Raw genomic sequence first — 18,993 nt, 5'->3', positions numbered from 1 at the left:
TCCCTATACCGCTGAAGGACTGCTGCAGTATAGGGCAGCGGTCAGCAGTGGTGCACGTCAACCCTATCTATTGTGGACCGATAGCGGTCCTTACAGAACAGCAGACTGTACCGCACTCAAGCCTATGTACCGTAGCACCCTATACCAAGTTACCAGTCCTTATAAGAACTTTTGTGGAACAAGCAGGTTGTGTATTAGTGTTTAGCAGACTGTACGTCAGTCCCTATACCGCTGAAGGACTGCTGCAGTATAGGGCAGCGGTCAGCAGTGGTGCACGTCAACCCTATCTATTGTGGACCGATAGCGGTCCTTACAGAACAGCAGACTGTACCGCACTCAAGCCTATGTACCGTAGCACCCTATACCAAGTTACCAGTCCTTATAAGAACTTTTGTGGAACAAGCAGGTTGTGTGTTAGTGATTAGCAGACTGTACGTCAGTCCCTATACCGCTGAAGGACTGCTGCAGTATAGGGCAGCGGTCAGCAGTGGTGCACGTCAACCCTATCTATTGTGGACCGATAGCGGTCCTTACAGAACAGCAGACTGTACCGCACTCAAGCCTATGTACCGTAGCACCCTATACCAAGTTACCAGTCCTTATAAGAACTTTTGTGGAACAAGTGAGTTGTGAATGTTTAGCAGACTGCAGCAGAAGGGCAGCAGTCAAGTATAATATCCTTTCTATATTTGGAAGAAAGAATATTATACATGTACAAGCCTATTACTGTACCACTGATACCAGTCCTGAAAAGAACCTTTGTGGAACTAATAATAACAGCAAGTCTTTAAAATTACCCTCACTGCCTGACAACACTGCTTCCTTCCTGTCCCTATACAAATTGGCAAAAAAAGAGAACGATTAGTGGTTACTGGAACAGCTCTTTTGTGGACCTTGATAGTAACAGCTAATGATGATGATGATGATGATGATGATGAAAGACTAATCTGGCTGTCCCTGTAGCATACACCGTCCTTTCCCTTTCTCTAAACTAACAAAAGACACTCAGGCTGCTGCAAGAATCAGCAGCACAGCAAACCTATCAACACCTAACACCTATACCAGTCCTGAAAAGAACTTTTGTGTACCAAATAGCTAGTGGTTTATCTCTCCCTACTCCACACAGGAACCTGTCCCTATCGTAACAGAAGAAAGAATGTAAAATGGCCACCGGATCGGGTGTATTTATAGGTTAGGGGGAATGTCCAAGTGTCCATGTGCTGTCATGTCTCAATTGGCTGTCCTGTATCACATGATAAACGTGTCACCAAAGGTTAAAGTTCTTGTATACATTAAACACGTAAGTCCGCCGCGGCGAACGACGGAAAAAGGCGTTCGAACGTGCGGACCGCGAATGTCGGAAATTCGCCGCGAAACGACCGCCGGGCGAAACGTTCGTCCATCACTAGTAAAAACAACCGAAAGTGTATTACCTTTTTTAAGAGGTTTCTAGGTAAAAATTGTATAACCTTATTATTACCTTCAATTGTTCATTTTCCCTTTTAATTTTCTCCAAATCAACTTTAAGGTTATTAACCACAGCTAGCAATGCATCTTCTCTTTTCTGGAAATTTCTGTAGTAAAAAATAAACAATGTATATAGATTTTTAGAACAATTATTACAAGCAACAAAACCTTACCTGTATACATCATTTCAAGTAAGATTAGACTTTTTTTTTTAAGGATGATATACAGATTTCCAAGAATAAATAAAAGGGAATCAGGAAACCAAAACCCTATCCCTTTGTTACCCAGCCTTACTCTCTATCTTAGTGAATAAAATGTCATCAACACACCAAGGATTCCCCATCTTCAGGCAAGTTGGGCACAATTTGAAAAAAACACACTGAAAAACATATCTGCTCAGACAAAATGTACTTAGTTTAGCAGACACAGGCCAGGTTGTAAAACATAGGCTAATGCTATGCTCAAAGAGGCATGGATGTGAAAGGTTAACCACATTAGCAACATAAATCAGAATGATCCTAAAATAAACATACTACAACAATTCTGTAGTTGCTATGGAACACTTGATGCAAAGCATTGACTGGAGAAGTGGGCTACATGTCTCATGTACTGTATCCAGAGTCATCTTTGCCTTATTTGTGTTTTCTACTTACATTGAAAGCTTACTATAAATCAACAGCAAAGCCAAAGGATTTGTATATTAGAAACACAAGAGCAAAAATGCAAAACATATATGACTGCGATTTCTTCAATCTATGAACCCACACACACTATAACCTTCAACAGCTTTTCATAATCATTTCTTTGTGTTGTATATATTACATATATTATGTCACACTTTGTGTTCTTTTTTTCCAACAGAAAAAAACTTTTTGGGTAACTATCTTGTGTGTCCAACTTCAGCATTGTCCTACAGAGCCAATGCACCAAAAAGAGGTTTGATATAATAAACTTTAATAAAAGCACTTTAGTACAGACAAAGCTTCTCAATATAACTTGATGACATCATAATCTTTCCTGTTGTAAATTGTTGCAATCCCCTGTCTCAAATGTAAAATATGAAACATTTATAGACATGGATGAAGCCAGACCTGCAAAATTCATCTTTTTGAGTATTAACAGTGTATTCATTATTTGTTTTATGTTTTCCCAACATCCTGTTTCAGTACTCTATTATTAATATGCTGTTCTTCAGCCACATGGGTTCGCACATTCTTGTTGGCTGAGACAATACGGTTTATATTAATAACCTTACAATCCATATGTTTAAAAGGCATCCCAGGCAAGTAGTCATTCTATGTATGCACAAAACTATCTCAACAACATGAAATTTAAGGTAAATCTGTAATTTGCTCATTCAGGACAAAATAACAAGTTCACTTCAATGCAAACCCCCACAGCATACTCACCTTAACTTTACTCCCCTGCCACTTAATTATGCTTCTACACCCCTCACATGTTTGTAAATATTTTATTATTTATTTTGCTACAATGTAAAGTAGCGAGTGTACAGCTTGTATAACGGTGTAAATTTGTTGTCCCCTCAAAATAACTCAACACACAGCCATTAATGTCTAAACCGCTGGCAACAAAAATGAGTAGACCCCTAAGTGAAAATTTCAAAATTGGGCCCAATTAGCCCTTTTCCCTTCCCGGTGCCATGTGACTTGTTAGTGTTACAAGATGTCAGGTGTGAATGGGGAGCAGGTGTGTTAAATTTGGTGTTATTTCTTTCACTCTCTCATACTGGTCACTGGAAGTTCAACATGGCACCTCACTGCAAAGAACTCTCTGAGGATCTGAAAAAAAGAACTGTTACTCCACATAAAGATGGCCTAGGCTATAAGAAGAAGAAGACGGCTATAAGAAGATTACCAAGACCCTGAAACTGAGCTGCAGCACAGTGGCCAAGACCATACACCCATTTAACAGGACAAGTTCCACTCAGAACAGGCCTCCCCATGGTCAACCAAAGAAACTGAGTGCACGTGCTCAGCATCATATCCAGAGGTTGTCTTTGGGAAATAGACATATGAGTGCTGCCAGCATTGCCTTCAATAGGATTCAGATTCAGCACCCAAACTTTAGTCATATTCTGTGAACTTGCCTTTAACCAAACCCAAGTATATTCATATTCCTGGTGACAGTGTCTAGTTCTAGTGTCCAAGATAACATGAAGTAGACAGGAAAGTGAAGAGAAAGGGTTAGAAGGCTCTTTAAAGCATATAGAGTATCAGCTTTTCTAATGCAGGACAGACAGGTTCACCTTATTGCCCCCCCCCCCCCCCCAACCAACACACTTAACTTTTTTTCCTCCTCTGCCACTACATTTGATGTTTTTTTCTGTTTAACCACTTGACCACTGGCCATTTAAATCCCCTTCCTAACCAGATAAATTTTCAGCTTTTGGTGTTCTCACACTTAGAATGACAATAACTCAGTCATGTAACACTGTACCCATATGAAATGTTTGTGCTATGAATAAAAAAAGACAGAAAACCTGGTAAAAAAAAATGTTTGTTGTTTCTGTTAAAATTTATTGCAGAATATTGGCAGAGTATTGGCGAGTATTGGCAGAGTATTGGCGAGTATTAGCAGAGTATTGCAGTTTTGCACAGTATTAGTAGAGTATTGCACAGTGTTGCAGAGTACTGGAAGAGTATTGCACAGTGTTGCAGAGTATTGCACAGTATTGGCAGATTATTGCACAGTGATGCAGATTATGGGCAGAGTATTGTCACTGAGCAGTGCTGTGGGCACTACACATCCAGCCCACAGCACTGCTGCCATCTCTCCCCCTCTCACTGTACCGATCGGTACAGAGAGGGGAGGGAGGAACCGTCATCATGATATGACACTGGTTTGTTTACAAGTGATCACTCCGTCATTTGACGGAGCAATCATGTAGTAAACGGCCGCTATCAGCTGCCGTTTACCATGATCCGTGGTGTAGAGGACCAGACAGTCACCGATGTTCCCGGGTGCACGCCCCAGGGGGCGTGCGGGAGCAAGATTCTGTGAGGACATCCCACGGATGTCCACCCAGAATAAGCCAACCACGCTGTAGCCTTCATTTGGCTATGGCCCGGTCAGCATGTGGTTAAGAAGCATGTGTCTCACTTCCTTTTCTCCCATGAGACAAAGCTAGTGCCTGTTAATAGGCCACTAAAAACACCCAGCTCTGTCACATGGGAATTTTGAAGGAAGTCCTCAGCGTAAGCTCTAATTAATGACAAAGATAGGACCTACTCCCTTTGCTCCTTGCTGTTGATCATAGCAAAGGGAAGAATGTGCACTTGGCAAGGCTGGCATGATACATTTATAGGAAAGACGAGTATCTTTCATGTGGACGTAACATCTGTAAGGTGCATAGACTACTTTCTCCTATTCAGTAGAAGACAAACTGCAGTACCTCAAAGGTCATTGGGGGTCGATTCACAAAGCTTTAGAGCACATGTTATGTGTTACAGTTTTATTGTCTGTATAAACGTATCTCATTGGTTATTTCACAAAAGAGATTACTTTGTATTACCAATGTAAATACTGTATGCGGCATATCTTGTGTTACGAAAGGCAAATTCACTTTGCACTGCAAGTGCACTTGTAAGTGCAGTCGCTCTAAATCTAAGGGGTAGAGCTGAAATGAGCAGAAGCTCTGCTGATTTTATCATCCAACCATGTGCAAGCTAAAATGCTGTTTTTTATTTTCCTTGCATGTGCCCCACGGATCTACAGTGATTTTACTTTAAAGTGCACTTGCAGTGCAAAGTGGATTTTCCTTTAGTAAATAACCCCCAAAATGTTATTTACAGGATAAGTTCACTTTTTCATAAAAAATAATAAATGCACTTTTTTTGCATTTTTTTTTTTTCTAGGGAGCCTTCAGAGCATTGCACAGATTATCCACAGATCATGGGTGCAATGCAGGATCCTGCAGAATCTCAAGATAGCCGTTTACCTATACCTCATACAGGCAGGCAGTTATGTAAGAGCAGTGAAGCTGTCAGCTGCAGTTCATTCATTCACAGGAAACTGATTCTGATTTAAGAGCTATACAATTCTGATTAAGGCAAAAATGAGGGTTTTTAGCAATTTAACAATTATTTTATAATTTCAAAAATAGTCTACACTTACGTGATATTTGTGTTTTTTCAATTAGCATTTTAATGACAAAACTATCATAACTTAGAGTTGTGAGTGAAAGTTACTCTTGTGTCTTAGTTAAATGGGTTGTAAAATCAGAAGGTTTTTTTTGTATCTTAATACATTCTTTGCATTAAGATAAAAAACCTTCTGTGTGCAGCAGCCCCCCTCGGCTCCCCTAATACTACGTGAGCCCCATCTCTCTTCAGCAATGTTTTTTCTGCTGCCCCAGTATACTAGCACCCCAAGACACTGTTATCAGCCATAAAAATATGCAGTTGCAATAAAGGATATAAAAATGCTCTCCAGAAAAATGTTAATGCATTTTTATTGATCACATAAATACCGGGCACTTTCACCCCCTTCCTACCCAGGCCAATGTTCACCTTTTGGCGCTGTCAAAATTTGAATCACAATTGTGCGGTCATGCAACACTGCACCCATATGAAATTTTTATAATTTTTCACACATAGAGCTTTCTTTTAGTTATTTACCACTGGGTTTTGAATTTTTTGTTAAACAAAAAAATAAAAAATAAAATATGGGGGGGTGTTTTTCTTTGTTTCTCTTTTGCAAATAATCTTTCTTCATAAATTTAGGCCAAACTGTATTCTGCAATATTTATTTGGTGAAAATAACCCAAAACAGTGTTTATTATTTTATTTGTAGTAAAGTTTTTTTATATACACACACACACACACTGCCTTGAAAAAGTATTCATACCCCTTGAAATATCCCCATTTTGTCTTGTTACAACCAAAAACGTAAATGTATTTTATTGGGATTTTATGGGATAGACCAACACAAAGTGGCACAATTAATTGTGAATTGGAAAGAAAAGGGTAAATGGTTTTCCAAATGTTTTACACATAAATATGTGAAAAGTGTGGTGTGCATTTGTATTCAGCCCCCTTTACTTTGATAACCCTAAGAGCCGATTCACATAGGGGCAACACGACTTCCAACACGACTTTTGGAGGCAACTTGGACACGACTTGTCAACGCGACTTGGGGCGACTTACAACACAACTTTAAGTCGCCCCAGGCCAGGCGACTTTTGCCGTGGCCAATCAGAGAATGAGCTCTCAAGGAGGAACTCCACGCCAAATTTAAAAAAACAAACAAAAAACGGCATGGGTTCCCCCTTCGGGAGCATACCAGGCCCTTAGGTCTGGTATGGATTTTAAGAGGAACCCCCTACACCGAAAAAACGGTGTGGGGGTCCCCCCAGATCAATACCAGACCCTTATTCGAGCACGAAGCCTGGCCAGTCAGGAAGGGGGTGGAGACGAGCCAGGGCATGCTGGGACTGTGATGTCATAAAGGGGCGTTGTCATCGTGTGACATCATCCGGTGACCACGCCCCATACTTATATAAGTCGCCGTGCACGTCGGACAAGCCTGTACAGCGGAAGACAGCACCAGGTCAACATCGGAAGAAGAAAGAAGAGAGAAGAAGGACAGAGGGCGGAGGAGACCAGGCTCCTCCACTAGTAAAAGAACTGCAAGAAGACAGCGGAGGAGCCCGGGAGAAGACGCCAAAGAGCGGGAGAAGAGGCCGAACAGAGAAGTCGTCAGAAGACCCCCCGACGTCAGAAGAAGACCCCCGGAGCTGCTTAATAAAGGACTTTTAAAACTTGTGTTGTGTTTTTTATTGACATTTTTTCCCCGGGTGAATGGGTAGGGGTATGATGTACCCCTCACTCATTCACATAGCGTGGGGGGCCGGGATCTGGGGGCCCCCTTATTAAAGGGGGCTCCCGGATTCCGATAAGCCCCCCGCCCGCAGACACCGACAACCAACGGCCAGGGTTGTCGGGAAGAGGCCCTTGTCCTCATCAACATGGGGACAAGGTGCTTTGGGGTGGGGTGGCGATGGGTGCCCCCTTCCCCAAAGCACCAACCCCCCCATGTTGAGGGTACGTGGCCTGGTACGGTCCAGGAGGGGGGGGGGCGCTCGCTCATCCCCACCCCCTTCCTGACCGGCCAGGCTTCGTGCTCGGATAAGGGTCTGGTATGGATCTGGGGGGGACCCCCACGCCGTTTTTTCGGGTAGCGATTATTATTTAACATTTTATTTTTACACAGTTTTTTTTTAAATAAATAAATAATTGTGTCACTTTTATTCCTATTACAAGGAATGTAAACATCCCTTATAATAGAAAAAAAGCATGATAGGACCTCTTAAATATGAGATCTGGGGCCAAAAAGACCTCAGATATCATATTTACACTAAAATGCAATAAATAAAAAAAATAAAAATGTGTAATTTAAAAAAAAGAAATAAAAAAATGACCCTTAAGAAGCTATGCAATGTTATGGAGACGGTTGGGGGCCATCTTCCCCTCACTCGTTTCCATACCCAGCAAGGGTGAAGATCTGATCACCTCAGTGAGTGTGGCGGGGGAGGGGCGCAAATCTGCTGCAGAGACCATCCTTATTGGAAACTGGATCGCCGGCTGAAGAAGAGGATACCAGGGTTATGGCAGCAGCTAGCTATTCCTCTTCAAAGTAAGGATGTATATCGGCGTGCAGCGGTTCGGAAGTGGTTAAGGGGGCAAATCCTTCCGGGGCTGAAGTGGTTAATATTGTCCACATTCTGCTGAAACTGTCATACCCCTCAATGTTTAATTTTTTTTTATAAATAAACTAATTGTCCAGCCACCATGGATAAAAGAATGCACAATGCTATAAGTGACGTTATTGATGTCACAATCTTTGTGATCCTTCTAATGACCTCCATTAAGCAAAGGTCTGAGAGTGAACACAGCCTTAAACCTGTGATCATTTTGCCAAGGAAAAGTTAGGAAGTATAATCCCACCTACAATTATTAGGCATTAATTATGTAAATTATCTCTTGCAAATATCGCTGAGTAAATAAAAGCCCAAAACGGTGATGCTTGCGCGTTTAGCACACCAAAAACCGGCAATATGTATTCTGCATGTTAACCACCAAGATATCACTTCTTCAAAGCTATTCTTCTTTTTTATACAAGTGTTTACTATGACAATTATTTGATTCATTATTCTAATTTCTGCATTCTTTTGTTTACAGCAGGATTTTGGAACCAAAGCTATGTGTGTCCCTAAGGGTACATTTGACAGCTTCAGGGGAGATTTTGTGCTTCTAAAATAAATACAGAATTACTGATTAAAACTGAAGCAAATAATAAATCACATTTGAAACAAACCTAAGCTCATGTTTAAATTACTTATAAAACATAAGGGATTTTTGGAACATGTTTATACAGCATTAGAAAATACAAACAATAAATGTATGCACTTTACGGATTCTTGAAAAAGGTGACAAAAGCCAGAGGGAGCTTGGGTAATAATGGCTTATACAAAGATGTACTTCATTTATTAAAGTTGAGCTGCAAGTGTCCTGGAAGCCTGCATAATTGCAGTTTACACAGCAAAACAATCACAACTTTCATTCACAGTGCAGTCTGTACTCACACTCGTCTGTGCATATATCAAATTGGTTCTAAAGCCAAGACATTTTTTACTTCAATTCTGTGTTTGATGAAAAAAATGTCCCAATAGCAGTATCGCCCCCTCACCTACCTATACACTTACAGTCTCTTGAAAAAGTATTCATACCCCTTGGTATTTTCCACATTTTGTCATGTTACAAACAAAAACATAAATGTATTTTATTGGGATTTTATGTGATAGATCAACACAAAGTGGCATATAATTTTGAAGTAGAAGGAAAATGATAAATGGTTTTAGATTTTTTATTTTTTTTAAATAAATATCTGAAAAGTGTGGCGTGCATTTGTATTCAGCCCCCTTTACTCTGATACCCCTAATGCCGTGTACACGCGATCGGATTATCCGGCGGACTTGGTCCGGCAGACCAGAGTTCGCCGGACAATCCGCTCATGTGTGGGCTCCGGCAGGACTTTTTGTTCCCAAAAGTCTGGCGGACTTAGAAAGAAGTCTTGACTCAAATTTGAGCTGGGGGGGTGCTCTCTTGTCCCCACCCTCTTTCCTGACCAGCCAGGCTGCGTGCTCGGATAAGGGTCTGGTATGGACTTTGGGGGGGGAACCCCCACGCAGTTTTTTTTGGCGGAGGGGTTTCCCTTTAAATCCATACCAGGTGTCCCAGTCAAAATTCAGGCCTAAATCCAATTGAGAATCTGTGGCAAGACTTGAAAATTGCTTTTCACAGATGCCCTCCATTCAGTGTGACAGAGCTTGAGCTATTTTGCAAAGAATGGACAAAAATGTCACTCTCTAGATGTGCAAAACTAGTAGAGACATCCCCAAAGACTTGCAGCTGTAATTGCAGCGAAAGGTGGTTCTACAAAGTACTGACTCAGGGGTGCCGAATACAAATGCACCCCACACCTTTCACATATTTGTAAACATTTTTGAAAACCATTTATCATTTTCCTTCCACTTCACAATAGACATGGGCGCCTTCAACAAATTAGTTTTGTTCTGTTCCGTTATGGTTCGTATTAAAATTAATTCGTACTTCGTATTTCGTTTCTGAAATTCCGTTTCAATACGTACGAAATACGAATTGTCGTTAGGTTCGTTAACTTGTACGAACGTTTGTTTCGATGAATTTAACGGCAAAAATATACCCCAATATGACAGTCGATGCTGATGGAAGTTTGGTTTTTATCCGAAATCCCGTTGAAGAATTTCCTATCTGAAATAAGAATTTTCGTTAGATGAAGGGCTCCCACTATCCCTGCGCTGTGCTGACTTCCTCCTTCGGATTCGTAAACAAAAGTTTGTATTTCGTACAGAATTCGGACGCATGGCAATTCGTATTTTGGATCCTCCCGAACGTACAAATTTAGGGAAATTCGTACGAAACGAATCACACATGTCTACTTCACAATACCGTGCCACTTTGTGTTGGTCTATCATATAAAAACCCAATAAAATACATTTAAGTTTTTGGTTGTAACATGATAAAATGTGGAAAATGTCAAGGGGGTATGAATACTTTTTCAAGGCACTGTACCAAAGTCCTTACTCGATGCAGCACTGTGCCTGTATGTAGTGGCTCTTTCATCTCTATCTATGGATTTAGAGGACACAGAGGCAGCAACAGAAGTCAGGCTGGGCCAAGCCTTGTTGTGTGTGTTCATGGATGCACACAGCCCATCTTGGGAGTGAGCCTGCACATCTGCCCCACAGCAAGACATAGAAGAGAAGGAGCAAAGAATGTGGATGAGGGACCTCAGAAGAGAAGGTTTGCCATGGCTCTGTGCAATTCCATTGCACAGAACAGGTAAGCATAACATGTTTGTACAGTATATGCAGAGGAAAAGTCTATCTTTGTATGTTTTTATATGCTTCACCTAGTTTGTTCCCATCGGGGTTACTTGGTTTTTATCATAGAAAGAACTTGTGCCAATGGCTTTGATGGGTAAATGTAGGTTGCTTTTGACATCATTATGAGGCGCTTCTAAGCCCTTGTACTCGGTCGGAGATTCCGACGGAATGTGTCCTATCGGACCGTTTTGTCGGATATTCCGACTGTGTGTGGTCTGCATCGGACTGTTTCCATCGGAATATCCGACGGACCAACTTTTCCAACTTGCCGGTAAAATTTTCCGACAAAATGCCCCGATCGGACATACTCCAATCATATGTAGCCTACTCCAACGGACAAAGTGCCACGCATGCTCAGATCAAATTCCTAGACCAAAGCTATTGGCTACTAGCCTGAACGTAGTCCCATCGTAACGAAATAACGTCATCCCGTTATGTACAATCGGATTTTCCGACAACTTAGTCCGACCGTGTGTATGCAACATCACTTCTGGACCTCTTCCGGTTTTCGGAATCTCCGACCGTGTGTACAAGGGCTAAGATCAATCAATGCAAGTACAGTTGACCTGCATTTAAAGGATAATTGGAGATTTTATTTTCTATATATATATATATATATATATATATATATATATATAGAAAATAAAATAAAGTATGGACCTACAATTTAGTATGCATACGTGTCGTTCCTTGCCGCCCCCCTGGTAGGTGAAAGTATATATTGTATACTTGCATTCAATCATGTATATATATATATATATATATATATATATATATATATATATATACACACACACATATACATATATATATCGTAAGTATATTTTCAGTTTTAAATAGACATACTACAGACTCCTGAAGAAGCCACTAGGTTTAAAACATTTATAATGGAAAGTGGAACCCCAGCACCTGGAGGAACTTGAATACTTGATGTACACCTGTTTATGAGCATAGCCTTTATGTGTGCAGTATACATCATCTAAAGGGGACCACTCTTAGTTTGTGATTTAGTACTAGTGATATTTTAGATCATATTTTACATGTAAACTTAGATTTTTGAATTAGGATTTTAATTTTGTTAATAACAAAAATTGGAACTATTTTTTTATGTACTATATGTGCCTTTAACCACTTGCCACTGGGCACTTAAACCCCCTTCCTAACCAGATCAATTTTCAGCTTTTGGTGCTCTCACTTTTTGAATGACAATTACTCAGTCATGCAACACTGAACCCAAATTAGATTTTTGTCCTTTTTTCACACAAATAGAACTTTCTTTTGGTGGTATTTAATCACCGCTGAGTTTTTTTATTTTTTTGCGCTATCAAAAAAGACTGAAAATTCAGTAGAAAAAATTATTGCAGAGTATTGCAGTGTTGCAGAGTATTGCACAGTATGGGCAGAGTACTGAAGATTATGGGCACTGAGCAGCACTGTGGGCACTACACATCCAGCCCACAGCGCTGCTGCCATCTCTCCCCCTCTCCCTTCGCACTGTACCGATCGGTACAGAGAGGGGAGGGAGGAACCGGCTTCATGACGTGACGCTGGTTTGTTTTCAAGTGATCTCTCCGTCATTTCGGCAGCCGTTTACTGTGATCCGTGATGTTGCCGGGACCTTTGGACCCGGCGGTCACGGATGTTCCTGGGTGCATGCCAAGGGGGCACGCAGGAGCAAGATTCTGGGAGGACGTCCCACAGACGTCCACCCAGAATAAGCCGACCGTGCTGTAGTCTTTCGGCTATGGCCCAGTCGGCATGTGGTTAAAGTCCATAATCCCAAATTTTCAAATTAGTGCTCTGCTCTTTGGGGCCTGACTTGGTACATTCCATAGCATACACATGGCACTACCCAATGGGTACCACCCATGCATTTAGCACAGGGTATGTAAGCGCAACCTGTTTGTATATGCGTCACCTAGTTTGTTCCCGCTAGGGTTACTTGGCTTTAATCATAGAAAGAACTTGTGTCAATGGCTTTGATGGACAAATATAGGTTGCTTTTGCCATCAGTATGAGACGCTCTTAAGATCAATCATTGCAGGTGTTGTAGACCTGCATTTAAAGGATAAGTTCACCTTTTTTTAAAAAAAAAATGCAAATGTTTTTGCAGGTAAAAATAAGTCTGTAAAGCATTGCACCCACATGTGTCATGCAGGACTCCTGTAGACTTGTCTGTGTATCTGTCTGCTCAATACATACAGACAGAGAGAATGAACTACCAAAGCACTCAACAGTACCATTGTAGTTCTTTGAAACCACAAGCTGATAGCTGCAAAGACTCTCAGCACTTGAAGTTTCCCATTCACAGAGCACTGTGAATGAATGACACAGCCGGGCAGGTGAAAAAGTGACAGTGGGCATCTAGAGAAGGTGCCTGCTCGCTTTCACTGGGGAGGTTGGGGGAGAGGCTGCAGCTGGTGGTTACATGTTCCACAAGGTGAACTTATCCTTTACTTTATCCTTTAACTGCTTCAGCTGCTTTTTGTTTTCCATAGACTTGTGATGGGAGGGAAGCAATTCTGATGTGAAAAAAAATTACTCGACACAGGTCCAAGTCATACCACAATGCACTAACTGAGGTGGTATATAGTTGATAAGGCCATCCCCAAATAGTCAAAACAACTAAAGAAAAAGAATATGATTCTTGTTATCATAACCTGTGTTTAATTTTTTGTTTAGCATTTTATTTTTTAATTTAATGTTTTACACATATACCACTTCTATTATATTGATTATCTTAAAATTAACTTAAAAGAAACCAAAACATACTAGTAAATCACACACAACAGAAGATGGATGGATGGATGGGTAGGGGGATGGATGGCCTATCTTACCATGCAGCCTGCGCACTGCTAACTTTTAACATAAGGAAGATGGCATTTTGGGTATATAGTAGTTTCTCAGCAGCTTTATTGATCCTGCATGTGAGAGTATCCTGAATTTCATCCTAAGATTTCACATTTCGTATGCAGTGTATAATGCCATTTAATCCACAAACCTCAGGGTCATCAGCTTGGCTTTCCATAATTTCATTTTTTTTTAAATAACTTATTACTTGTTTACAGCCTTTGCTTTGGTGGTTTAATAAACATTTTTTTGTGAGAAATTCCCCTTTCATCAATGAATACTCACAATAAAGGGTTACTGTAAAATGTCCATCAAAGTTCTGAGCGTTTAAATTGTTAGCTTTGCCCACCCACTATACTATTTATCTATTTTTGCATGTTCATTGAGGCTGTAGCTGGAGAAATAAGACTACAAGCAAGTGCCATGGGACCATATACAAGATGAGATAACTGCAGCAGTATCAGGCCACCCATAACCCTAATATCAATGGTGATAGTGCTACGCCTTTGAAGAAGTCAAGACACATGCAAAGTTTAAAGCTATGACTGTATGTGAATGAAAAACAGTACACGTGTGGCAAACAACTAAGGTTCTGGATTAGTAAAGAAAAAAAAACAAAATAAAGCAGTATAGGTAATACAAGCAGAAGTAAAACATAACCTTCAAATATTGCTCTTTCTGTTTTATCAGAAGGCGGAATGAGCTAACTATCCTCACTTCGTATTCTTCTTGGTTTAAAGAAATATACTGGGGACAGGGTAAAATTCCATGACAGAATGACTCTAGAGACATCTTTGATCATTCGTTATGATGCATAAAATATGTCACAGCTGTACCATAAAAGATATCAGCCATCAGGCATGGCTGTCATTTGCCCTTGCTGGTTTATAGGAGGGAAAGAGAAAAAAAAAAGGAAAAAAAAATAAAATAGCTTTTCTGTTTTGTACTTGTGCAGAATTACTGCAAGGAATAAACACAACCTATTTAGTCTATGCACATATTATCATACTCCTGGTATATTTCAATTGCAACGTAGTCATAAAATAAACATGCTAAGGAGGATAGATCTGCTTCATATTGGGTTACAACATACACCATTTCGTATGTTGTTATAAGCTGTGAATATGTTAAAGGCTGGTGGAGAGCTCAGCTCTAAAAAAAGGGATTACACAGTTCCCCAGAGACTGGCCCCTTTCATTTGATTCTCTGTGATGCACGCATCTTATTTTAATTCAGAATCTGATCCTGGGTAACAAAAGGCACAGTTATGACTACAAAAGGAAACGGCAAACCAGAAATTCATGAGATTAATATCACCGAAGAAAAAAAACAATATTAAGGCAACAAACCGGGTTTTTCCTGTAGTTAAGGGAGCTATTTATTTAGGATTGTACATAAATCTTGGGAGAAGACAGACAGGCATACTGTATGTAGGATCAACGGTTTAATTTAGCCTGCCACTTTTCGGGATGTGTTTGATGTAGACAGGTTGAATTGGGACTTGTCAGGTTTTTCTACCCAACCCATCATTATTAGTACTCTGCATAGCGGCTCCACCGTATGGCAGTATTACAGAATAATTATTTCAGTGGATCTTGCAATAAAGTGCAAAAAACAATCTTACAGGCATACTATGATAACTAGATATCATGATTATAGTGATTATTGTTTTTTCATTACAATACATCTAACATCGAATGTAAAAGGAAAAGTAGCCTAATGAAGGAAGGCTGGTGAAAAGGCGCTTACATTTTTTTTTCTTTAACATTCAGTAAATTAAAAACAAAAGACAGCTGTAATCTGAATGATTACACGTGGCTTAATGTCAACAGTAGTATAACCTTGTAGAGTATATAGTTGTCCCACCACCTGGGCACTCGGAAGATTACTAAATGACCAGGGATTCATATGCTGATTAAGACACAAGTGGGCTCATAGAAGCAATAAAATAAGTGTTCTTTTTCTCTCTTGTTACCCAGAAAGTTTGCGCTTGCAGGAATTTTTAAGTATTTTTTGTCTTAAAATGATTTTTTAAAAAGTGCGTTGTTGAACCGCATGCGATTGCTAAATTTTATTAATCTTCTTTGGTTCAATTTCTGTCTAACAATATTTGAAACTTAATGCTATAGATATACAGTATCTCACAAAAATGAATTCACCCCTCACATTTTTGTAAATAATTAAATATATCTTTTCATGTGACAACACTGAAGAAATGACACTTTGCTACAATGTAAAGTAGTAAGTGTAAATTTGCTGTCTCCTCAAAATAACTCAACACACAGCCATTAATGTCTAAACTGCTGGCAACAAAAGTGAGTACACCCCTTAGTGAAAATTGGGCCCAAAGTGTCAATATTGTGTGCGGCCACCATTATTTTCTAGCACTGCCTTAATCCTCTTGGGCATGGAGTTCACCAGAGCTTCACAGATTGCCACTGGAGTACTCTTACACTCCTCCCTGAGAACATCACAGTACTGGTGGATGTTAGAGACCTTGCGCTCCTCCACCTTCTGTTTCAGAATGCCCCACAGATGCTCAATAGGGTTTAGGTCTGGAGACATAATTGGCCAGTCCATCACATTTACCCTCTGCTTCTTTAGCAAGGCAGTGGTTATCTTGGAGGTGTGTTTGGGGTCGTTATGTATGGAATAATGCCCCGTGGCCCAGTCTCTGGAGGTAGGGGATCATGCTCTGCTTCAGTATATCACAGTATATGTTGGCATTCATGGTTCCCTCAATGAACTGTAGCTCCCCAGTGCCGGCAGCACTCATGCAGCCCTAGACCATGACACTCCCACCACCATGCGTGACTGTAGGCAAGACACACACGCTTGACACCATCTGAACCAAATAAGTTTATTTTAGTCTCATCAGACCACAGGACATGGTTCCAGGAAACCATGTCCTTGGTCATCTTGTTTTCAGCAAACAGTTTGCGGGTTTTCTTGTGCATCATCTTTAGAAGAGGCTTCTTCTTGGACAACAGCCATGCAGACCAATTTGATGCAGTGTGCGGCATATGGTCTGAGCACTGACAGGCTGACTCCGCACCCCTCCAATCTCTGCAGCAATGCTGACAGCACTCATATGTCTATTTCCCAAAGACAAGAGCACATGCACGCAACTTCCTTGGTCGACCATGGCGAGGGCTGTTCATAGTGGAACCTGTCCTGTTAAACCACTGTATGATCTTGGCCACCGTGCTGCAGCTCAGTTTCAGGATCTTGGCAATCTTCTTATAGCCTAGGCCATCTTTATGTAGAGCAACAATTCTTTTTTTCAGATCCTTAGAGAGTTCTTTGCCATGTTGAACTTCCAGTATGAGAGAGTGAGAAGGATAACACCAAATTTACCACACCAGCTTATCAGTCACATCTGAGACCTTGTAACATGTGGTGGGAAAATGGCTAGATGGGCCCAATTTGTAAATTTTCACTTAGGGGTTTACTCACTCTTGTTGCCAGTGGTTTAGACATTAATGGCTTTGTGTTGAGTTATTTTGAGGGGACAGCAAATTTACACTGTAATACAAGCTGTCCACTCATTGTAGCAAAGTATAATTTCTTCAGTGTTGTCACATGAAAAGCTATAATAAACTATTTACAAAAATGTGAGGAGTGTACTCACTTTTGTGAGATACTGTACATTCTACAGCAGTTTTATGATAGTGATATACATGCCACGTACACCCGACCGGACTTTCCGGCAGAAAAGGTCAGACGGTCTTCCCGACGGACTTTCGACGGGGTTACAATGGACTTCCGAACAAACGGACTTGCCCACACACGAACAAACTAAAGTCTGTTCGAAAGTCTGTTCATTTTGAACGTGATGACGTACAACGGGACTAGAAAAGGAAGTTCAATAGCCAGTAGCCAATAGCTGCCCTTGCGTCGTATTTGGTCTGTCAGACCAGCATACAGAATCAGAAATGATTTTCCTAATAGGAATTGAGTCTGTCGGACAGATTTGAAACATGTTCTATTTCTAGGTCCGTCTGAATTTTTTAAAGAAAAATGATCAGACTATCCGACAGAATGATTCCGTCAGACCTATTCTGCCAGAATGTCTGGTCGTGTGTACGCGGCATAACAGCACTTTTGGAAGTTTCCTTAGGTTTATTAGGTTCATGGGCTGAACCGGTTAGATTATGCTTCCTGGGCTAATAGATATTAGTTGAGCGCTGTGAAGGGGAGAACAGTCTGGAGGTGATATGAGAAATATGAATAATAAATTATATAAGCAATTTTGAAGATCAGTACATATTCATGCATGTATCCATGTAAAATGGAACAAAGTTGAGAGTGGGTAGTCTGTACTGGTGTGGAGCACTGTGGTAAAGGGGCAGCCAACTGTTGGCCTTAGAAGTATGAGATAAAAGTACAGGGTGAGGGTGAGGGGTGTTAGTCGACAGCAATCCACATTGTTGGACGTGTCGGTGGGCTCCGGGGTTCCAGAGCAGTGGACGGGAGAGTTGTGTCAACAAGGGAACAGAGAGGCAGTGGTGGGTATGGTCACTGGTATGGATGGTAACGTGGAACGCCATTGACGTCAGCCCCTGACCCAAACCCTGGCAGACTACATATTTTATTTTTTATTTACTTTATCCTCCTCCACTATGTGAGTGAATCTGCCATTAAACATGTACTTTTATCTGATACTGGTCTAGAGTGGTGCCACTTGTTTTTCTTCTTTTTGCTTCCTGGGCTGCACAGGAGACATCTCCGAGTATATGCATATATCCTCAATGTATTTTCAGAGCTCCCAGGAGACCTTAAAACCTGGGAGGCCTCAATTAATAAAAATACTCACCAGACCATGCAAACCCAGATACTCTGGTCTGCCTCTTCATTTCCCTACCTGATGACCAATAAGGTTTCACATCACATTTGATAGTCAACTGGTGTACAAAAAGGGAGGAAAACCTGACAAGTTTAGTACTTTTTTAAAATTAGAGTGACCATGGTTTTTGATGTTTCTAGAGCACTGTAGAATAAATTGAGAAAGCAATCGGGCCCTGAAGGGCATACTATACATTTTAGGAACCTGTTAACATTCTGTTTATTATTCACAGGTGCTGCATTAGTTTTCTTCGTCTCAGTTGTTCCCTTTATTTTCACCTGGTGATTCCAGTAGTACTCGTATTTTTCAACTTTGTTTAACAGACTAAATTGTTCAGACAAAGTAGCAGTAAGAGGAGGGGTGTGTCCTAGCCGCTGACCAAGAT

The 18,993-nt window shown here is 40.7% G+C and overlaps 1 protein-coding gene across 1 annotated transcript in view; it reads right to left on the bottom strand.

The window, feature by feature from the left end:
* LOC143997335 (uncharacterized) overlaps positions 1 to 18,993 on the bottom strand; it is a 585,170-nt gene that overhangs the window by 72,828 nt on the left and 493,349 nt on the right. Inside the window, exon 23 of the mRNA XM_077492911.1 lies at positions 1,481 to 1,574. Coding sequence (XP_077349037.1) covers positions 1,481 to 1,574 — 94 coding nt within the window. The remainder of the gene's footprint in view (positions 1 to 1,480; positions 1,575 to 18,993) is intronic.

Source organism: Lithobates pipiens, unplaced genomic scaffold (assembly GCF_037356315.1).
Source record: "Lithobates pipiens isolate NorthernLeopardFrog02 unplaced genomic scaffold, aLitPip1_a1.2 Scaffold_19, whole genome shotgun sequence".
Classification (NCBI taxonomy): domain Eukaryota; kingdom Metazoa; phylum Chordata; class Amphibia; order Anura; family Ranidae; genus Lithobates; species Lithobates pipiens.
Note: the sequence above shows the minus strand (reverse complement) of the source record. Positions and strands in the feature narration are given on the sequence as shown.